The sequence below is a fragment of the Gymnoscopelus braueri genome (genome assembly GCF_963280865.1).
Source record: "Gymnoscopelus braueri genome assembly, chromosome: 11".
Lineage (NCBI taxonomy): Eukaryota > Metazoa > Chordata > Actinopteri > Myctophiformes > Myctophidae > Gymnoscopelus > Gymnoscopelus braueri.
Window position 1 is genome coordinate 51,228,645 of NC_137613.1, and position 23,971 is coordinate 51,252,615.

Below are 23,971 nucleotides of genomic sequence, written 5' to 3' on the forward strand. Positions count from 1 at the left end.
CTGTAAAGACTGTAGGCTGGCAGGCTGGTATTTGAGCCTCGATGATGTTGTCTGGGTATGAATGACTTGGGACTAATTGCGCTCATCCATGCATTCTGTCTGCCTGGTGTTGTCATGCTCAGTCAGTGTCATTGCTAATGCCGGAAGGGGCAGTATCTAGGTCAGATAGCACAGTTTTTCTCAAACTTTTACATTTCAAGGATTAAAGGAATAGTTCACCCAAAAAAATGCCACCCCATGTCACCTCATGGAGACGTGAATTATTACGTGAAAGACGTGAGATATTTTTTTGTTTTTGTCGCATTCCTAAGCCAATAATTTGATGACCAGCGGAACGGTAGGCAGCGGTTCCGGTAGGAGACACATAGGAGACTCTTTGTGTCTCCTACCGGAACCGCTGCCGGTCATCAAATTATTGGCTTAGGAATGCGACAAAAACAAAAAGATATCCATGAAATCAAGTCTCCATGGGGTGACTAATCGATAGATAAAAAGTCATTTTAGGGGTGAACTATCCCTTTAATTCTGACAGTATAGAAATGGCCCTAACAGGTCAATTTGGTTCCATTTGTATACTGTCAGAGTTACAGTCTTGTAAGGGTCAATTTAGAACCTCCTCAAGTAGGGTGACCATATTCAGACCCTCAAGAGACGTCAACACCGCCTCACTTGCGGCCATGGCCACACATGGTACACATTATCTTCGGAGTTATGTGATCAAGATGTATCAGCCACCATTGGCTATGACTGACTTCCAAAATGTTGCAGGCCCTGGGTAGCCAACCCGGCCTGACGGAGATCTGCGGTCGGAGGAGCGCACATTTGGACTCATGGTGGCTCCGGGCCCATCGTTGAGAACCCGGACTCTTTTCCCAGTGTTTCGCCCAGGTGGGCGTGGTTTTGAGGTTAGGGTTCGGCATAGTTTCTGTGAGGTTAGGGTTAGGGTTAAGGTTAGGTTCAAGCATAGTTTTTGTGAGGTTAAAGTGGCACACTGGGATATGGATCAGACTCCAACAGATTAAATAGATAGAACTCAAGTGCATTTTTTAATATTCTTTCTTTATCACAATTATTTCAGAAGGCCCAGGGCTCCTGTTACACAGAATGACCACTAGAGGGGGGAGTGAGACAATGTTTTATACCTGCATGGACTGAACGGGACTTCCACGCACTTAACCACTGGAGTGCTGAGGGACTCAACCATAAATGGGGTTTAAGTGGGTAAGGTCCACTCACTGCTCATCACACTGCAGTAGTCTTAATGTCTTGTTTTGGGGACAACGGATGGAAATTAGCATTCGCTATTATTATATTTACACATAATCATGTGTATGCACTACTACATCATGTCATAAGGTCCTTACACACCGGCGAATATGCGAATATACGCAAAATTCGGACTCGTTCCGAATAATTAAAAGACGCTTTTTCGCTTCGCGAAACTGATGTGGACGCTTGCATTGACTTTATAAGGTTTTAAAAAATGTATTCGCATGAAGAATTCGCCCCGGTGTGTAAGGACCTTTAATGTTCATTAATGTGCAGTGTCCCGGCCAAATAAACAAATACAGTAAATTAAAGCAAGAGGGGCCTCCAAATAATTGGCAAAACACTAAGATTTGAATGATAATATAATATTAAAAGTAGGGTAAGTGATGTTTTTGTAAAAATAAGTGTTAAATTGTGTTATTTTTTTATTTATTTTTATCCCACGATTTTTGTAACCCCATTTTTTACACCCAGTGCCAATTGTCTATGTAATCCTGGGCACTACCTTCCCTCTGCCAACCTAGGGAGGCCAGGGCCGAGCTCATGCCTCCTTCAATGCATGAGAGCCAACTGACCTTCTTGTCACCTGACAGGGGAGAGTTTCCCTGGTTGGACGTAGCGCGCGGAAGATCAGGAACTCTGACAGTGAAGTGACAATTTATGGACTTTTAAGACCTTTTTGATACCTAAAAAAAGAAAGAAACGAAAAGAGACCATTACTGCATCAAAAGTATCAACAAACTATACTATTAAAACTGCTCAAACATTGGCCAAATTGTCAAATAACTAGAAGTTCTGCCCGCTACGCGGGCAGAATTCTAGTACCCCCCCCCTAACCCCGCCAAAGAAAATGTTGTTTGGGGGTACAAAATCATGGGATAAAAAAAAAAAACATTGGGTGCCCCCCCCCCCCCCCCCTTGGGGGTCCCTGGAGACAGGCCATGACCTACAGACGCGAAGGAAAACTGTGAAGCCACCCACAGCCAGCATGCAAGATGTTGCACATGAACTCAGCAGCCGCACTGAGGCGCTCCAACACAAACACTCTGACATTAAGCTTCACACAACAAACATCAGCGGCAAACATTCACCACAATGACAAATAAATTACGTCCGCGGGAAAATAAGCGAGGGCTTGCTTATTTTGTCTTTCCCTCCCTCCCTCTCTTCCTCTCTCTCTCTCTCCCTCTCTGTCTCTGCGTCAGCGAAAATTATGTCGCGCTGTTTAGCTGACTATTCTCTCTCTTCCACCCTCCCTCTCTCTCCCTGTGTGTGTGTGTGTGTGTGTGTGTGTGTGTGTGTGTGTGTGTGTGTGGTGTGTGGTGGGGGTGGGGCGGGGGGGACAGCCATGACGCAACGGGACTTTTGAGATGGCTATTGGCAAAATAGGTTGACTTATTCGGATACATGCGTGTGACTGTTCGCCCCTGACGGTTCTCTGAATTTTTATTTTTAAATAGGCTCTGTCATGATTAATTGACCACATATATGAAGTGAAACAACTAAATTCTATCCAAACGATATGTTATAAGTGAATTCCGTGCCTCAAAGCAGTAGTTTGAGAGCGTTTAATAAGCGAAAATAAGAAGTGAAGGCACTCGGACAACCAACAATGGCTGCCGTTCGTATTTTTTCAGGCTGCGAACTCGCCACCTGATTGGCCAACTTTTGCTGTCAATCACAGAACGATGAGCGACGTTGCCATGTCCAGGTTTTGTAAGCGTGAAGTGGGTGTAAATTGGTTAGAGAAAGTGCGTCGACGCATGCGCAGTGCGCAGCTTTGTGTTTTTTCATGAAGCTGGTTGCTTGTTGCTCGCGCACGATCTGGCAACAGCGGGGCATACGCATGCGCAGTTTAACACCGGTGACTGATTTTCCCCTTTCAGCCAGTTTGCGAATTGTAAGGTAGATGTAAGAAAAAGGCAAACATTTTGAAAATAGCCGATCTACAAGCTCACAACGCCTCAAGCGTTGTGAGCTTGTAGATCGGCTATTTTCACAATATTTATCAGCGGAACAGAGTCAAACTAATTGTAATGCCTCAACTCCTACATTCCAAATGCTTATCATGGTGGGGGGTCCCCAGTTCAAATATGATTATTTTGGGGGGTCCCCAGTTCAAATATGATCATTTTGGGGGGTCCCCAGTTCAAATATGATTATTTTGGGGGGTCCCCAGTTCAAATATGATCATTTTGGGGGGTCCCCAGTTCAAATATGATTATGATGAATATGGGGGCCTGAAAAGGTTGAGAATCATTGCTCTAGGTGATGATATTCTGGAGCGTTTCACCGTCACTGAATGAGAACTCTTCAGTCATCTGTATGCAGCCTTCCACCTGCTCACCCCCATCTCCCACCCGCCTAATGTAAATATGCTCAGTGTCGTGGTGGAAACCTCATATGTCCAAAACTGTTTTTTCATGTTAATGTGAGTTTTCAGACTTTTAACCACATAAACCGTCCATACTAGGTAAACTTGACCCACTCTGTACTTAGTCTGCTCTTTTTCCCCCTACACCAAACCTCTTTCTCAAAAATAGCAGATCTACAAGCGCACAACGCCTCACAGCGTGAGGCGTTGTGTGCTTGTAGATCTGCAATTTTTGGCTAAAGTTCTCCTCAGAATAGGGATGCTTGATTGAAGTGGTTAATGTTAAAATCGCATAGATTTGGCGGCCCCCCTGTAGTAACTCTGAGGACCCCCTAGGGGTCCCGGAGCACCTGTTGAAGACCCCTGAAGTAGGGCATTAACTTACCAAACCCCCTACACAAAAAGTTAGAATATGGAGATAAGAGATTTCTGCCCGACAACAGCAATATGGATGTGGATAATATCAGCATGCATGATCCATCAGGAGGCAGAGAGAGATGCAGTGTCTTGGGGTTCAGATGGAAGTGATTGTAGAATAATGGGAGCCGCGGCGGTGCATTCGATAATGTAAGGGCCCCGTGTGTCAACGTGTGTGTGTGTGAGCATAATGTGCAAATATCAACACACTCAGCACAAACACCACATGGATGAGGTGAATGCAAAAGTCAGGGATTTTCTTTGTTTTAGCCGGTTAAGACCCGAGGCGACTGTGTTTTGGGGGGGGGATTTTGGTATTCCTTCTAAATCCTAAAATAAATGATGTTGCTTATGTGGTTCTCAAACTTTTTCATGTCAAGGACCGCCAAAATTATATTTGTCTATTTGGCCACGGACCCCGACCTTAAAATATGTTCGCTTTAAAAATATATATATTCAAAGATTTGCACAAATTTAAGATATAAAACAAAAGAAAAAAAAGAGCTTGTATATCTGCTATTTTTGAATAGCCAAAAGAATTCTAAAATGACGCGTTTCCAAAGGGTTTTTCAACTGGGAAAACAAAACGATAAAACCAGCATTAAATCAACTCGTCCGGCATTTCCGGGATTGTTGCGCTGACAACGCGTCGCGACGTGACGTGTCAATCAGCATGTTTTTGGGGACCCAGCATTGGCCGGGATTATTGTTTGGGTGAAATATTCCCGCTCTCTCGCTGATTGAGTTCTAGTGCGATGACCGTCTGAACGCATGCCCCTTCGCTTACGCAATACCTGAAGTAATCATAATAGTCAAAGTACTTTGACTAGTTTGATGTCTCCATATATGGGGATCTGCAGATTTGTAGAAAACCAATGATCAGACCGACTTCACACCGGGCGCCGCACTCCCTCGGGTCCATGGCGCTAAACACGCCGAGTTTGAAGTCACACGGTTGTTGAGATATGCGAAGGACAAACACACACACACACACACACATCATTTGTAGGGGTGTAACGATACAGTAGTTGTATCAATGCATCGATTTTGAATTCCATCGATACAACTGCATCGATATGTAAACAGCAACATACCGTGTCGTGTGACTTATGTAGAATTGGTTTTCAATGCAAATAATTGATTGTATCGATACTAAGAACTTGTGCGTTATGTTAACTCATTCAGTGCCAGACTTATTTCTGGCTGTGTTTGATTTTTTAATTTCTCTTAGATTTTCAAGTAGTCACAGCATATTTATCTCCAGTATGATCGATCCCCTGATGGCTGCTAATCACAGAGGGTTTCACTGTGCTTCCGCAAAAAAAAAAAAAAAAAAGTCATCGCGACCTCCCGTTCCCTTTATTCCACCTTTGAAAATAGCATGTCTCGGCCAAAAATACATAGTAAAAAAAACAAAGTACACCAGAGCCGAGATACAGGATTTTTAGTTGAACCAAAAAGAGAATGGAGCAGTACATCTACGGATCACGTTATCTTGGGTTCTGGACGTTCTTTTATTTATTTTTTACGGACGTCGGCGACGTCAATGGCGCTCTGGGCTTATGAAAATGTGGACGTCGGCGACGTCAATGGCACTGAATGAGTTAAGACAAGAAAGAGGGGTTTAATTGCTTTCCCATTCCATATCGCTACATTTGGGTCTATCGATGAATGTGTGTGATCTGTGTTCATGTCAAGGTGCGAGTTTGTCCGTATGTGTTCAAATACAACATCCACGTATTTGCCAGAGAGTCACTGTGTTTACTTACTTATATCCATAATACATTTTTCACTTAAAAGAAAAATCTTGCACTATCCACACGTTTCACACAGATAGAATCTTTTTGCTAAATAGTTACTGTATCGACTTTAAATCATTGATGCGCATCGTATTGCTGTTAACATGTATCGTTACACCCCAATAGATAATAAAATTATATATATACAATATATAGACATCACATAGGAGGGGAATAATGAATAAATCAACAGCCAACATCTTACAAAGATTTCATGTACATTTATTCTTAACACGTGGAACATATAGTATAAAGATTTTCATACTGAATAAATGATATTCATTAAGCCAAAAAAAGGAAAAAGGGGAATTTACATCAAGGGGTTTTTAGCTACATCGTCTGAAATACAAATATGCAGAATCCGCATCACTGAAAAAAAAAGAAAGAAAAAAGAACAAATTAAAACAAAACAAAGAAAAAAACAAAATCAAATGGTTTCTTCATCAAGGTCTATAGCTTGTGGTTTTTGACAAAGAGTTCAAATGGAGCCGCAGATGTGATACTTTTTTGTTTTTGTCGTGTCATTATATTTCTCTTACAACCTGTAACTGGAGATAGATACAGAAACTTGATCTTGTGTGTGTTGGTTGGTGGGTTCGGTTTGGGTGGGGGGAGGGTGGGGGTTGCACGGGAGAGCAGCAGCGCACCCCTGTGGCCAGACGTAGACGAGCAGGGGGGAGGTGGGTGATGCCGAGGGGCTCGGAGGTCAAAGGAAAGAGAGATGAGGGAGGGGGGTAGTAATCACAAACGCGGGGAAAAGCTTCGATTAGCGTAACTCCGAGAGAGAACAAATGCATTCGAACATTTGTTCTCCTCTCGGAGTTACGCTAACTGAGGATTTCTTTTTACGGCGCGGCGACCTCGATGCGGTGAACTTTCACTTGAACGTGACCTTTTTAAATTTGTCGGAGGTTTAAAAAACGGTGAAGAGCAACGGAAGGTGGAGAAAAAAAGGGAGGAAGGGAGAGAGAAAGAGAGAGAGAGAGGTGTAATGTACATGGTATTATATACACTGCAGCTTGGTTTCTGCATCTAAGAGTCAAGGACGAGTCCTAAAAACGAGGTTTTGTCCTAAAACGAGGTGACTTCTTTCATTTAAGGGTCAAGTCATACAATCAAGGAAGTTAAGAAGAGGTCGGGGTGTTGTAAGGTTTCTCCGTTTTAAACTTTGGGGGGAAAGCCGTTTTTGTTTGTTTTTTTTTCTCGTTTTTTTTTCGTTTTTTCTCTCTCGAACATTTAACTAAAATGAAAGTTTTTAAAAACTACAGTTTTTTTTTCCCGCTGCCAAGCCAGCCTCAGTGTGAAACAGTATTATTACAGTATGTATACATTTTTTTTTTTTTTTTTTTTTTTACTTTTTAAAGGTGTACAGTACAAGAAAAAAAGTTTTCCTACAATCTACTGCACAGGCCTCCCCATCGTGACAACGTCATCTGTTCACAGCCAATAGCCTGGTTCCTTGTAAGGGGCTGAGTAATATAAGATTCCAAGTTTACAGCAATTATACCACACCAGAGTTCCATGAGTTTCTAGTTAATTTAGCCTCCAAAAACATGAACCAAGACATTGTTTTTTTTTCTCGCCCCCTAAAAATCACTCCCCGGTTCAACCACCAGGGGGGGTGGGGGGGACGACACCGGGGCGCACACAACATTATCCCCCAAATTCACTGTAAACGAGACAGCAACTTTGGTTACAGTTTTTATGTTTGTTTTTTTTTCTTCTTTTTCTGAAGGTTTTTCTTTTTCATTAAAAAAAGAAAGGAAAAAAAAATAGGTGTCCTTTTTTTTTCTCCGCAGGGGGCAGCGCACTCTCTCCTTAAAAACCCGGGTCCCGATTTATCGTTCCGTTTCTTTTCGTCCCCCCCCACACCGGACGATTTTAAAATCCACAGCGAGCGACTTCATGATATTCCTTCCTTTCAGGTGGGAAGCAGGGCTTAAACAGAGACAGTGGAATCCGAGGTGATTTTGCATAAATAAAAAAAAAACAAAAAAAAAACAGGACAAGTTTTTATTTCCTCTCAGTCTCTTCACTCACACGCAACAGACACACAAACGAAATAAGGGGGGAGGGGGAGAGAAGAAGAAGGGGAGGCGGGAGGAGGGGGGGAGGCGTGGGGTCAACGGAAAGAAACCCCCAGCGGCCGTCATGACCGGCCGATGAGAAAGAGTACGTCACAGATCACGTGGGACACCAGCGAGTTCATGAGGGGCGACACCGAGATGTCGAGCAGCCGCGACTCGTACAGGGTGAACTCCGAGCGGTTCTCCTCCAACTTGGCCAGGGCGTGCAGGGCCCGCGCCGCCCGCCGCATCATGTCCACGCTGGTGGGCTCCGGCCCGACGCCAGCGCCTTGCTGCATGTGCAGCAGCGAGCCCTGCTGGCTCTGCTGGTACTGCGTGGCAGCCAGGCTGTCCTCCAGGAAGCCCAGCAGGTTGCCCACGCTGGCCTTCTGCACGGCGATGGCGCGCGCCGCCAGCCCATCGCCTTGCGCCAGGTTGGCGAGCAGCACGACCGCCATCTCGCGGCACACGGCCACCTTGCGCTCGCCGACCAGGCGCACCAGCGCGCCGTAGAGCTTCTCCATGCGGCTGAAGGGCGGCGTGGCCAGGATGAGGTCCACGTTGTTGTCCTGGATGCTGAGCTTGCTGAGGGTCTCCAGGACCAGTCTCTGCGGCGAGAGCGAGCCGTGCGGCCCCAGCGTGGGGAAGGGGTCCAGGGCCTCGGCCGAGGGGCACACGGCCCAGTGGAGGAGGCCGTCGAGCAGGGGCAGGCAGATGCTCTCGGGGTAGACGCTGAGGTCCAGCTGGCCCGAGATGTTGGCGAGCGTCACCAGGCAGTTCTCCCGCAGCACCTCCAGACAGTCCCACCACCACTCGTCGCGCTCGCAGCTCACGCCCTCGTCCTCCTCGTCCTCCTTCTCATAGGTGACGGGCGCCTGCTTGCGCTCGGGATGCCTGCGGGGGTGAGAGGGGGAGAATCGGTTAAATCAGACTAATTGATATAATAGAGATTATTTAAAAAAAGAATCAACTAGTGCTCCTCGGAGCACAGGTCTCCGGCAGGTCAGGTAGGTTATTGTGGCTTCCTGGTGGCGCTATAATAGGCCAATGTGAAAAGGGTGCCCATTTCTTCTTAGGCCTTTCACGACAATCGGACACTGCATTCATGATTTGATGCATTTTGTTCCAAAAATGTGTTTTGCTAGATTAGACCTGCTGGTGGCGCTATAACAGGCCAATGTTAAAAGGGTGGCATTTCTTCCTCAGCCTAGTGGGAATGTGCGTGTAAAATTTCACGGAAATCGCAAGCTGAGTGCATAATTTGAGGCATTTCGTTCAAAACGGACCAATCCTGCAAACTTTGGAAGCCAGCCTTAGCCAATGAGGATGGAATATGGGAAATCGGACAGATCCGTGTTGATCACATGACTATAGAGATACTGTGTACCGATTTGCATGACGTTTGCATAAAATCTGTAGGAGTAATATAAAGAAATTGGTTTTGCACAAATCGGCCTCCTGGTGGCGCTATAACAGGCCCATGTGAAAAATTTGGGGCAGAGGTTCTGAATTGGCATCCAGGGAGTGTGTGTGCACAGTTTCGCAGCGACCGGGCCAACGGTGCCAGAGATTAGCTGCGGACAGACGGACGGACGGACGGACGGACGGACGGACGGACAGGGTGAAAAACACACTCTCTCGCCATGCCTTTCGGCCTGGCGGAGACAATAATTGAACTTTGAATTGATTTTTTTGGGGGAGGTGGGGTTGAAATTGTTTGCCATTTTATTTTCTATATGAAAAACAAATCACGAAATAGCAATAGATCGGCAATGTGCAACAATGTTGTACAACAAAGTATTAAAGAGATAGTTCACCCACAAAAAAAAAAATTCCTATCGATTAGTCACCCCATTGTTTTGTCGCATTCTGTTGTTTTTTGTCGCATTCCTAAGCCAACAATTTGATGACCAGTGGACCGGTAGGCACTAGGCAGCGGTTCCAGTAGGAGACACAAAGGAGACTCTTTAGCCTCTTTTCCATTACAGCTTAAGCACGACACTGTCCAGTACAGTCCAGAACCGCACCGCACCGCTTCAAAATGTCTTGCGTTTCCATTGCACAAAAGTCCCCACTCCAAAATCCCCACCCTCCCCTCCCCTCCCCTCCCCTCCCGAAGGAAATCAACGCCCCTTTCTTTAACACACCAACTTAGCCTCAGGCTACAGGGTTAGCCTAAATGCTAGCGTGCTTCCTCAGAGCTAGTTTGGCTCTTAAAGGGGAAGACCACCCATTTTCAATATTTAACTATGTCATTAATATAGCATAAAGGAGTTGTGTGGAAATAAGAAAAATTTTAAATGTTAAAAATTTTAAATTTTAAACCCAAATTGATTTTGGGTTTAACATTGCAAATTACACCATGATGAGTCATCACGGTGTAATTTGCAATGTTAAACCCAAAATCAATTTGGGTTTAAAATTTAAAATTTTTAACATTTAAAATTTTTCTTATTTCCACACAACTCCTTTATGCTATATTAATGACATAGTTAAATATTGAAAATGGGTGGTCTTCCCCTTTAAGTTATTATTTGGCCATGTTCACCCTGACTTTAATCTTCGCTATTGTTGGGAAGACCTGTGTGGTGTCTAAACACGTTGCCATCACTTATATAAAAAACATTATTAGCGTGTATCGTCGCACATTCATTGTTGCCAGGTTTAGCAGAAAAAAATAAGCAATCAGGTCTATGAAAACAATCCCAAAAGAAGCGACTATCTACGGCCAATTGAAAATAGCAGATCTACAAACTCACAACGCGTAGCGATGCTACGCATTGTGAGTGTGTGCATCTGCTATTTAAAAAATATATATACATATATAATGTTGACAAATACATATTAATTTGGGGGTCCTTGACATGAAAATGTTTAAGAACCACTGGTTTCAACAACATATGGAAACAAGCCCCAAATAATCAACTACATTTTAGAAACAAGCAGTGGTGGAAAAAGTACTCAAATGTTTTACTTAAGTAAAAGTATCAATACTGCAATGTAGAAGCACTCTACAAGTGAAAGTCTGGAATTACTTGAGTAAAAGTACAAAAACTATTGGTATCAAAATGTACTTAAGGTACCAAAAGTAAGTACTAAAATGTTTGAAAATAGCAGATCTACAATGATGCGATGCGTTGTGAGCTTGTAGATCGGCTATTTTCAAATAGCCTAGGTATAAAATAGGGCTTAAGTGGTTAATGTATGTTTTATAATGTAATCATTTATAGCTGAAAAGTAACTAGTAACTAGTAACTAATACGTTTTCAGATAATTGTAGTGGAGTAAAAGTACTACCAATATTTACAAGCAACTTTACAGAAAAATAAGCCCAATGTCGCTTATAATAAGTGGACATGGCAACACTGCAACCGTAGTGTTTACATTTTACAGAGACCTGAGTGGTCAGACACAGCTGTGAGCCGACCAATCAGCTTTATCACAGCTTTAGCCCTGCTTAGCCCAGCTCAGACCTACCCAAGACTGGGTACTTTTTAGGCACCAGTTTAGTACCACTTACACACCACTCTACCCACTTCATTGTAGTGGAAACCGTCGCTGTGGTGGGCGGTGTGGGGTGGGGCTAGGTAAGTCCATGTATATGGAAAGCCGCCTTTTGTGTCTCCTACCGGAACCGCTGCCTGTCATCAAATTATTGGCTTAGGAATGCGACAAAAATAAAAGAATATCCATGAATTCAAATCTCCATGGGGTGACTAATCGAATAGAAAAAAAGTCATTTTGGGAGTGAACTATCCCTTTAAACTTCAGACTAATCCATTTACCAATTCTTTTGTATATAAAATGTCACACCCAGTGTGAAGAACAAAGTGTGAAGTACAAATAAAAGTGCAAATACTGCTAATTAAAGATCAGGCAGGCTGCTGCTGTCTCTCTGCCTTCTCTCTTATAAATTAGTTGCATCCATTTGCAACTGTTTATGCGGTACTCATACATAACAGACATACAGACACAAACACAAAGATATAGAACAGATGTAGTTCTGATTCTGATAGAAAACGAAACAAACAAAAAACAAAAAACGCTTCTCGATTATTCCAAAAAGAGCATAATCGCAATTGGCCATCCCTACACACCTGTGGTGCAGCAGAACCAGGCGCCCCAGCAGCAGCAGCAGCCCGGGGTGCTTGGACATCTCCTCGTCGTTGCCGGGCACGAAGGAGAGGCTCCGCACGATGTTGGACACGCAGACGCAGCGGCGCGCCAGCGAGTCCTGCCAGTCCGTCAGCACGCTGAGCGGCGTCTCGTCCTTGCTGTGCGGCTCGTCCTCCAGGATCTTGACGTGGCGCCGGCGGCCGCTCTGCAGCTCGGCGGGGTTGATGCCGAACAGGAACTTGCCGGCGCTCCCCTTCTGCTCGTCGGGGCCGCCGCGCACCGCCTCCTCCGTCACCGAGCCGGGGCGCGCCGACAGGACGTCGTCGATGGTGGCGACGACCACCGGCGTGGCCAGCAGGTTGGAAAGAGCCGGCGCTTTGTCTGAGGATGACGACGACGACTTCTGCGTTTCCGAAGAAGACGATGACGACGACGACTGTTGTTGCCGGGGCTCGTCTCGCGTTGCGCTGCTCGTTGCCTTGGCTCCTCCTCCTCGCTCTGGGTTTTCCGTCGACGCTGTTGTCGCCTCGGAGGCCTGTTACGATCGTGACATTTTTGTTGATTAGTTGTCATATGAATAATTGTGTTTGATGATTTAAAGGAGTAGTTCACCCCATGAATTCAAGGCTTCATGTGGTGTGCAATTGATAGAAAATAAGTCATTTTCTGGGTAAACTACTCCTTTAATTTTGTATTTGGCATTGAAGACTAACAGAATTTAAATTTCTATTTATTTCACATAGAACAGGGAAGACGTAAAACACTAAGAAATTACTGACAATGTCCGGTACCAATAATCAAAATAAATAATGTACTTATGGCCAAAACAGGTCAAATTTGAATAATGTTATACTTCCAAAAACATTCAAAAATAGTGGAGCAACGCGTTGTGAGTTTGTAGAACGGCTGTTTCCATTATTTTTGAACGGATTACTTAATAAAGATGAATGAAAAACGGATCATGCCAAAAAATAACCTCGATGTCAAATAATTGCAATCAGTCGATCATGTAATAATAAATATTTCAAACAAAGCCTTACCGTCTCGCGTGCGTTCGAGGCGTTCTTGCGGCTCTCACCGGCCGCCGGCGTTCGTTTCCGGGACTTGAGGAGGTGTTTGCGGCTCTCGAAGTGTGTCTGGATGTGTTCCGTGGTGTCGCCGCCGCCGATGCTCCAGTGGATCAGACCGCTGTCGAAGCTCTGCCTCTGGCCCAGTTTGGACGAGTGGCTGCCCAGGAACGGGTTCTTCTTCCGCACCACCTGGGATTTGAACAAGATTTGAATTGATTAGAAGTTACGTTTAACCATTCAATCCGGGAACGCATCTGTGTGTACCCACTTTAACCATTATTTTATACTTTGGCTATTTAAAAATAGCAGATCTACAAACTCATAGCGTGAGATCTATGAGCGTGTAGATCTGCTATTTGAAAAAGATCTTTGAATACATATATTGTTTGAAACAAAATTTTTAACTCAAATCTTTGAGTCCCTGGAACAATATATTTTCAGATGGGGGGGGTCCGCGGCCAAATACATATAATTTTGGGGGTCCTTGACATGAAAAAGGTTTTGAGCACCACTGATTTTTTTCAGAAAACTTTTTGTCGCTTGTTTTTTTAAAGTTTTTTGTCGACATTTGTAGAATCCCCAGAAGCAAAGAAAGATTTAAGTTACAAATGTTCGCTTTAAAAACTATATATTCAAAGATTTGCACACATTTTCACGATTTTTGAAAAATAGCAGATCTACAAGCTCATAGTGCGGCACTCGGTGCCACGCTATGAGCTTGTAGATCTGCTATTTAAATAGCCAAAGAAATCTTTAAAAAAAACGTGGCATACATGCTTCTCACTGACAGAAAGCGGATAGAAAAACAATAGTCAGATGGAGTTTTGTGTGTCTAAGGACCACCAACGGAAATGAGTCAATTCCATTGTGGTCCTTGGACACACAAAACATGACAAACAACAAGCATCAGGTACATTCAATTATATACAACACTAAAAACGGTTCAGAGCATAAATAAAAAACAATTTAAACAAGGAACTGTTACTGTGCTATCCTGCAACATTTTTTACAGCTGTGATTTGACATTTTTTCCTTAAGAAGATGATTACCGCTAAAGTGCTCTTTATATGGTATTTCTTTACCTTGATGGGGAGCTTATCAAACTTGCTGGCCTGTTTGGGTTTTTCAACAGGGGGGACGGCGGTTGCGGCCTCCTGGGTCGAACCCGAGGAGGCGGGCTCCTTGAGGGAGGCCGAGGAGGCGGGCTCTCCTTTCCTCTCCTCCTCCTCCTCCTTGGATGGAGGAGGAACCGACTTGGCCTTGTCCGCAGCCTCCTCTTCCTCATCCTCCTCCTCCTGCTTCACCTGGATAGATAGTAATAAAAAAAACATTACAAACTACATATTACACATGAACGACATTATACGACGAGTATAGACCTGATAAACTGTATCCAGCCCTGTGCATAAAAAAAATACGTATTTGTATTTTATTTTATATTTTGTATAATATCAATGAATCAACGCAGGAAAGTTCTAATATATTCTTTTAAAATTGAGTAAATCAATATTAGCCAATTAACCTCTTAAAAGAGTAGTTCACCCAGAACATTTCAGGCAGATATATGCTAATGTATCCGGTAGGAGACTCAAAGGAGACTCTTTGAGTCTCCTACCGGAGTGACCGCCGGTCATCAAATGATTGGCTCTGGAATGGGACAAAAACAAAAAAAATTCCATGAATTCAATGCTTCATGGGGTGTGTAATTGATAGAAAATAAGTAATTTTTTGGGGTGAACTACTCCTTTAAGGCACACATTATACTTTTGCTCTGCAAAAACAGCAAAAGTAGCAGATCTACAAGCTCACAAATAGCTGAGCTTGTAGATCAGTCATTTTCCCTTTTGTATCACTCATTCATTGTAATCGAGGGAAACGTTTTAACTAATCGGTTAACAGTATCATTACAGTACCCTGCACTCAGTGTTGCCAGATTCTGTGAGAGAAACAAGCAACCAGGCCTAGGAAAACCAGCCCAAAAGAAGCAACTATGGGCCACATCAGCACTTTAACACACACACATCAGCTATTTGAAAATAGCAGATCTACAAGCTCACAACGCGTCGCGATGCGACGCGTTGTGAGCTTGTAGATCGGCTATTTTCAAATAAAATCTTGCGGGGAAATTATAATAAGCAGATCTGGCAACCCTGCCTGCACTATGCAGACATGAACACACGCAATCACAGTGTCACAGTGTCATCATCCCACACTATACAGAACCACATAACACACCTGGACTAGCGTCGAGGAGGACGACGATAGCGGCGGAGGAGGCGGATTCGATTTGGCTTCGTCTTCGTCCTCCTCCTCTTCGTCTGTGTCGGGGTCGTCCAGCAGGTCGGGGGGCATGGGGAAGTCGTCGTCGACGTCCTCGGCCGCATTGGGGTCGATGAGGGTCCGCTGGCCGGGGTCGCCCACCTCGTACTCCTTCAGGATGCCGAAGATCTCGATCAGACACCGTCTGAAGTACTCCACCACCAGCTCCAGGAAGCCAGGCAGCTGGACGTAAACACAAGCACAATGTTAACACGTGGGCATCTGCACAGTTCAAAATATGTTGTTCCAGGGACCCCCAAGATTTGAGTCAAAAATGTTCCCTTTAAAAAAATATATATATTCATGGAAATATATATATATATATATATATATATATATATATATATATATATATATATATATATATATATATATATTTTTTTTTTTTTTTTTTTTTAAAGAAATAACAGAACTACAAGCTCATAGCTCATATGAGCTTGTATATCTGCTATTTTTTTTATAGCCAAAGTATAAAATAATGGTTATAGCTAAAATCTAAAATGCTAAATTAGTTAATATAGTATCAAAATCTGTTTTACTACTTTAACCCTATGAACATCAGCTATTTAGCAGCCTGTGAATGATCCAAGTACCACCGAAGAAGAGTACACGCAGAAATCACGTAATCGCAACAACAAAAAGCAAGGCACCTTTCATCCTTTCATGTTAAAGGATTTATAAAAAGTCAAATTTTCTCGGATTTCTGTTGTTTTCCGAGTGTTTTTCAAAAAACAAGCCACATTCAAACGGCCCTGTGTGTGTAATGAGCCGATCTCCGTGATGACGGCGCTGACGGAGAATATTCCATGATTTTTCAAAAGGTACAGTAGAATCGCCATTTTCGCTGGGCAAGGGGACCGGAGACAATGTTTCAACTCTGGCAGTCAATGAATTAAGAACCCATAAATGAAAAGCCATACCTGGCAGAGGTTGAAGGTGGAGATGCTGGAGTCATCGTACAGTAGAATATTAATGGTGTCCAGGGCCCAGGTGCTCTCTGCCAGCAGACCTGACTTTAGAGACATCATGACTCTCCAAGCCTCTGGTGTGCCTGTGTGGACGCAGAAGAATAGAAGAATGAATGAATGAATAAGGGGGGTCAAATGCAGTGTTTCCCAAATGGTGGGTCGTGGACCCATTTCTATGGGTCGCGGGTAAATATCCCCCTTTTTTTTTTTTACCTTGTTTTCCACACAATCTTTTAAAATTATTATGATTCTGTTGCAGAATGTCATCTGGTTGAAGTACTGTATAAATACATTTAAAGGTAGTGTAAGAGTTGTTTTGGGGTTTAAACAAAGGAGATAAAGCTCTATATTGTGATAGGGGTCATTGCAGTGGAGTGTTTGTTCAGTAACGGGGGTCTTCATCTCTCTCCAGCTCTTCAGTAAGCAGAACATACACAAATTACATAATTGTAGTGGAGTAAAAAGTGCAATATTTGCCTCTGAGATGTAGTTAAATATAAAGCATTGAAAAATGTAAATGCAAATGAAGAGTTTTTCCATTACCGATATCTTTCATGGTGAGCCTCCGGCGGGGCTTGAGGTGGGGTTGCGACGCCTCCACCGAGCCGGGGGGGAAGCTGATGTCCCGCCGGATGAGGGGCGGCTGGACGGGGGCGTGGCCTATGTGGGAGGCGGGCACGGGCGGCCCGGCCTTCTGCATCTTGATGCCCGACGGGTGCATGTAGGGAGACGACTTGCTGGGAGACGTCCTGCTCTCCATGGGCCGCGGCATGGGCGCCGGGCTCGATACCTGCAAGGGTTTGGAATTTTGTCGTTCATTTTTATTCATATATTCTTGGAGTTTGTGCTTTCAATTTCAACGTTTTATTTTTGTTTTTGGCCACTTAAACACTCTAAGCCTAGTAAATTGGACCCTTGGTGGCTCGGTGCTTGGACCGCTTTTTTTTCTGTCCGCACCAAATCTCTTTGCCAAAAATAGCCGATCTACAAGCTTGATTCAAAGTTTACTATTGTAAAACATAGCATTAAAAAATGTAGTCACAGTTAAAGGAGTAGTTCACCCAAAAAAAATCTTATTTATTTTCTATCAATCACACACCCCATGAAGCATTGAATTCATGGAGATTGTTTCGTTTTTGTCACATTCATGAGCCAATCATTTCATGACCAGCTGCGTTTCCGGTAGGAGACTCAAAGAGACTCTTTTGAGTCTCCTACCGGATACATTAGCATCTTTCCGCCGGTCATTAAATTATTAGCTTAGGAATGCGACAAAAAAAATCCATGAATTCAAGGCTTCACAGGCTGCGTAATTAATATAAAATGGCACACAGAGAAAAAAGGAAGATAGATTTCATATCCACTCAAAACACTAGGCTTATGTTTGAAATATTGATAAAGACTAAGGTCATTTTCTCTATGATTGTTAGTTTTGTAAACAATACAGTTTCACTTGGGCATCTTTTTATTGTAAAGCTTCGTTTTAGTTTTGAATCTCCGTTAGCCAATTTCCTTTAAAAAATACAATTCAAGTCTAGTATTTGTTATTGTGTTAGTTTCATAGTGAACCACAACAACCTGGTCTACCTGTGGAATGTGGTTCTGTGCGTTCTGGTAGTTGGAAGGCAGCGGCCGGGACATGGGCGGCCCCGAGGCTCCCGGAACGTAGGGGGGCTGCCGCTGGTTGACGTGGCCCGGCCACGGACCGCCCTCGCTCATGCGCTGGTCCGACGGCATCATCTCCTCGGAGCGGTTCATGCCGTGGTAGACGCCGGGGGGGCCCTGGCCCGGCCCGGGGGGGCCCTGGCGGCTGGGGTAGGTGGGGTAGCCCCCCATCTCGTTGCGGCTCTGCCACATGGGGCCCTGTGGCCCGTCGGGACCTGAAGGTGGAGACAAGGACTTTTTTACTTGTCGATTCGTTGCCGTGCAAATAATTACGCTTTAATGATTTAATTTATGTTTTGGGTTTTGAACGTTGAAACATAGAGATAAAAATAACATTTCAGTTTGACTTTTACGCTTTCTAAACAAAAATTGCACAGGGCAGATACAGTATGACAAATAACTTAAAGGGATAGTTCACCCCCAAAATGACTTTTTTCCTATCGATTAGTCACCCCATGGAGACTTGAATTCATGGATATTCTTTTGTTTTTGTCGCATTCCTAAGCCAATAATTTGATGACCGGCAGCGGTCAAAGAGTCTCCTTTGTGTCTCCTACCGGAACCGCTGCCTGTCATCATTGGCTTATGAATGCGACAAAAACAAAAAAAATATCCATGAATTCAAGTCTCCATGGGGTGACTAATCGATAGAGAAAAAGTAATCTTTTGGGTGAATTATCCCTTTAAATATACAAAGAAATTACTGATAATGAGCGGTACCAAACATATGATTAACACATTGGGTGCCAAACAAGGTCTGAACCGTGTTTTCACAGAGTAGCACTTTGGTGCCGAACACGGTCTGAACCGTGTTTTCAGTCTTTTTGTTTTTTTCCACACGGGAGGGGCTAGAGCAGCTCTGGAATCACCCGTGGTGATTCTGAGAAGGAAAGGACAGATGGATCACCGTGTCAAAAAACATGGCTCCGATCCGCTTCCGTTCTATCTCCTTCTCTAAAACCCCTATAACTCCGAAACCTTTTACGCTGGGGAAAACCGAACGACTCATTTTGTATGCACGATCGCTCCGCCATTGTTACTCGTGTGAGAGATGTTATCGTTCCAGGCGTTAGCCAGGACCATCGTGCAAAATGAACACATGCTTTGTTTCACATGGATTTCTCGTCTTCAGCTAAAACAGCGCCGCGCAGCTTAACGGTGAGATTTCTGGCACCGTAATCTGTTATTATAAAATTCTGGCACCCAATGTGTTAAATGATATGTACTGTGGCCAAAACAGGCCATATCTAATCATTTTGTACTTCCAAAATTTGTAAAAAATAAATACATAGTGGAAATAGCGGATCTTACTAGCTCGCAATGCGCTGCATTGTTAACTTGTAGATCTGCCATTTCCGCTATCTTTGAAGATGCATAATTTGTACAGACGAATGGAAAACGATTAAAGAGATACTTCACCCCCAAAATGACTTTTTTCCTATCGAAGTCACCCCATGGAGAATTGAATTCATGGATATTTTTTTGTTTTTGTCGCATTCCTAAGCCAATAATTTGATGACGACAGCGGTTCCGGTAGGAGACACAAAGAGTCTCCTTTGTGTCTCCTGCCGGAACCGCCGCCTACAAATTATTGGTCAACAAATTATTGGCTTAGGAATTCGACAAAAACTAAAAAATATCCATGAATTGAAGTCTCCATGGGGTGACTAATCAATAGGGTGAATTTGGGTGAACTATCCCTTTAAGCAAAGCAATAACTGCAATTATCTCAAATAATTTGTGATCAATGTGATATTTGTGACAGAGCCTTACCTGAAGCCATGGGGCTAGACATCATCTGGGGGTTCATGGGGGACCCCTGGGGGTTGGGTCCCGCAGAGGACCCCGGGGGTCCCCGGTCCCGGCCAAAAGGGAATCCGGGGAACTGGTTCTGTGGGCCCGGCGGCGGACCCCCCCGGCGGTCCCCTCCTCCGGGTCCGGGGTAGGCGTTGTACTGGTTGTACATGTCCTGCTGGGGACCCTGGGGACCCCCGGAGGACTGGGGTCCCCCCGGCTGCTGCTGCTGGCCGCTGTAGGGGACGTTGTACATGTCCCCCTCGTGGCGCTTGGCGGGGGGTCCGTAGCCTCCGTCTGCAGGTCTCTTGTAGTTCTGTCGGGGACACATAAACACTCAGTGTTATTCATCAAGTATCATTGCTTAACCCCATTCAATCCGGGAACTAGGGAGGCAAAGTATCGATTCATTCATTAATTGATAGTTTTTGCAGTTTTTTAGGACCAAAAGGAAAATTCTTAAATGAGTGCAGAAACTGTAACATTAACGAGCGTCAACGAGCATCAGCTGGACACAGACACACACCTCCCCTCTGCGGGGCTCTATGGAGTCTGTTTCATTTCTCTCCAAAAGCTCTTGAATATGATGGAATATGATTAAGGATTACTGTGATTATGGTAAACTCACATTTGATATCACACACCCAAAAAAAACAACGCATTTGTTTTTCAACATCTATTTTTTCAATTCATTGAACGTTTTATTTATGTATTTAACCACTTTTAGCTGCACTATGTAACTTGAACTATGAACCCGTTTCCTGTGCAAGTTCCTGCTTGCTCAGGGGATACATTGAATCTTCACCCTCAGGTCAAAATTCATGTCAGATCCTGTGTCTAGGTGAGACATGACCTTTGACACTGTCTAAATGTCTCAATAGAAGAGCAGGGAGACAAAATACAACCACTACAATTGTATAAGGTTATATTGCATTAACATACTCTACCATACAGATTGGACTAAATGTCATTTTATTCATAAAAGAAAGTTACATAGCGCCGCTCAAACCCTACTAAAAAAAATTCCAATAATAGTAATTGGAAAATAGACAATTTCCTACGACGACATGCCCAAAATAGGGAAATCGGGTTGAAAGTGGTTTAAAATAAATCGGCTGCATAATTGCCGCAAAAAGAATGGCCTGGCACATCGATCTGGCTCTAATCATCATTACATAATCAACCATAATGATACGGAGAGGGCTCAAAGCCAGACTAATGACGCAGCAATCAACAAGATATCCAACGTTTTTGGGGAATTTGGAATGCCATTTAGAAAGCAGTGAAACGTGTCCAAATCAAGAGGGGCTGCGGGCTGTGCTGCTCGTGGGAGAGGAGAACACAGCACAGCAAGAACACAACAGCGTACAAAATGTTCTCTCTCACCGCTTGTTGCTGGGGGTACATTCCTGGCTGCTGGTTGGGGTAGGGGCCACCAGGGGGAGCTCCTTGGCCAGGATACTGATTGCCATAGGAGTCATGCCTGTTAAAACAGAAACAAGAAAACAACAACAGTCAATAGATTTCTCCTTGTAAGTTGTTGAACGGTTAAAATAAAGACTGGTATCTTAGGTTTTTTTTACACACACTACACACCCCTCTGGTTGTCAATGTGAGGTCCCGGGGACCACCAGGGGGTCCAGATGTGAACGCTTAACCCATTACAACCGGGAATGCATCTGTGCAACCACTAAAACCATTATTTTATACTTTGGCTAGTCAAAAATAGCAGATATACAAGCTCATATAGCTATTTTTGAAAAATAGTGAAAATGTGTGTAAAGCATTTTTTTTTAACTCAAATCATTGCTTCTGGGGGGTCCCTGGAACAACATATTTTGAGATGTGGGTCCGTGGCCAAATACATATCATTTTTGGGGGTCCTTGACATGAAACAGTTTGAGAACCACTGCTGTGGGCTAATGCATATTAAACTGGGTGAGAATCACTCCACGACGCTGTTCTCTCTGCAATCTATTTTGCGATTACTTACCTTGGTTTCTTTTCGGAGCCCATTCTCACTCTGCTTATTCCGATCTCGCACTAAAGTAAAGTTCCTCTGGATGAGAGCGTCTGCTAGACGCCTAACACTGTACAAGGTCTGTTCTGGTGTAACGTCTAATATACTGGCTGTAGCACTGACCAAGTATAGCATCACACTGATGTCAGCATCCCATTTAACGCCCTTATATGGAGATCTCTATATACTGTATGTCTGTGTCGATTTAATGTCCATATATGGAGATATCTATCTGTCTGTCTGTGTTCCTTTTATGCCCATATATAGAGGCCTCTATCTGTCTGTCAGTGTCCCTTTTATGCCCATATATAGAGATTCCCCACATGACGTCATATTACTGATGTCATAGGCTGGCCTCCAAGTACCAGAGCCATATAAGGAGAGTTGCGTCACGTCCGTTCACTTCATCGGGCCAATCTGAGGAGCCGAATAGTGACAAAGCCCTGAACCGGAGGTTTACGGAATGCACTGGAGTCTAGGAGGAGCGTTTGTCACTATTCCGGGTTTACATGAACCGGTGTGACCGGTGCCGTTTCTGCCCCCAACGCAACTCTCCCAAGTACTACCCGTTTCACTATACATACATATACATATAATATATGGATATATGAAGATCTCTGTATCTGTCTGTCATGTCCCTTTTATACCCACATATGGAGATAGCCATATGACTTCATAGTATTCACGTCATAGGCTGGCCTCCAAGTACTATCTGTGTCCCTTTTTATACCCAAATATGGAGATCCCTGATGTCAACACATGATGTCATAGTAGTGATATCATAGGCTGGCCTCCATGTACTATGATATTAAACCATTCAACCCGGAACGTGCATCTACTGTCATTTTAGATTTCTTTGGCTATTTTTTGAAAAAAAAATCTTGAAAATCTGTGCTAATCTTTAAATATATATTTCTTTTAAAGCGAACATTTGTAAAATATTTTTGTTCAAATCCTTGCTTCTGGGGGGGGGTCCCTCGAACAAAGTCAAATACATATCATTTTGGGGGTCCTTGACATGACAAAAGTTTGAGAACCGCTGATATTATAGCAACATACGTTTTTTTTTGTTTTTTAACTGTTAACACATTGGGTGCCAAAACCGTATATATACGGTTTTGCGCATACTAACGTTGAGTGCCAAAACCGTATATATACGGTTTTTGAAAAAAAAATCCAATCCACCTCCTGGTTAACTTATGACTTCAAAAACCTGTATCTCGGCTCCTGTGCACTTTTTTTTTTTACAATGTTAATTTAACTATTTTCAACTGGCTGCAACTATGGAATGGATTTCCGAATGTTTTAAATTTTTTCCCCCCGATTGTACGAGACCTGTATGTGTGTAATGAGGGGATCACCGTGAGGACGGTGATCACTGAAAATATTTTGTGACTACTTGAAAAAGGTTCAAAATGTTTAAAAAGTCCTGGCACTCAAAGTATAATATTTTAATAAACCTCTGGCACCCAATGTGTTAAGCTCCTTACACACCGGGTGCGATTTTTTATAATAATAAATAATACGTTTTTTTTTACTCTGTGCCACGCAATGAGCTTGTATATCTGCTATTTTTTAATAGCCAAAGAAATCTAAAATGACATCGAGATGCGTTCCCGTATTGATTAAAGCTAACATCTTATAGTGTAAGGCTAATGAACAGACGGAATGTGTTTTACAATGCAACGTCAATAAACGGCGGTTTCTGACCGTTGCTGCTGAGGCGGGCGGCCCGGCGAGTACATCCCCGAGTCGGCCCCAGCGGGGAGGAGGTTGGCCTGGGGGGCCCCGGGGCCCATGCTGCCTTCAGGCCCCATGCCAGGCTCCGCTCTGCTGGGGATGACAACACACACCACCGCTTTATTAACTAGAACGGCTTAAACCCGGTGGTGGAAAGTAACTAAGTACATGTACTCAAGTACTGTACTTCCAAGTACAATTTTGAAGTATTTGTACTTGAGTATATCCAATTTCCAATACTTTTACTCCACTACAATTATTTAAAATCTTTAGTTACTAGTTACTTTATAGATTTAGATTATTATTACCAAACATACATTAACCACTTCAGCCCTATATACATTTCGGCCATTT

The 23,971-nt window shown here is 43.6% G+C and overlaps 1 protein-coding gene across 4 annotated transcripts in view; it reads right to left on the bottom strand.

The window, feature by feature from the left end:
• Nucleotides 1-6,065: 6,065 nt before the first annotated feature.
• arid1ab (AT-rich interactive domain 1Ab) overlaps nt 6,066-23,971 on the bottom strand; it is a 113,219-nt gene continuing 95,313 nt past the window's right edge. For 2 of the 4 annotated variants that reach the window (XM_080442821.1, XM_080442824.1), the window contains exons 16-26: nt 23,588-23,710; nt 21,244-21,340; nt 19,837-20,173; nt 17,986-18,278; nt 16,942-17,188; nt 16,351-16,481; nt 15,347-15,613; nt 14,194-14,415; nt 13,082-13,300; nt 12,023-12,576; nt 6,066-8,819 (exon numbers count right to left, since the gene is read on the bottom strand). In XM_080442821.1, the coding sequence (XP_080298947.1) occupies nt 8,009-8,819; nt 12,023-12,576; nt 13,082-13,300; nt 14,194-14,415; nt 15,347-15,613; nt 16,351-16,481; nt 16,942-17,188; nt 17,986-18,278; nt 19,837-20,173; nt 21,244-21,340; nt 23,588-23,710 (3,301 nt within the window). In that variant the 3' untranslated portion in view covers nt 6,066-8,008. The remainder of the gene's footprint in view (nt 8,820-12,022; nt 12,577-13,081; nt 13,301-14,193; nt 14,416-15,346; nt 15,614-16,350; nt 16,482-16,941; nt 17,189-17,985; nt 18,279-19,836; nt 20,174-21,243; nt 21,341-23,587; nt 23,711-23,971) is intronic. The other 2 variants (XM_080442822.1, XM_080442823.1) reach the window with 2 other exon arrangements.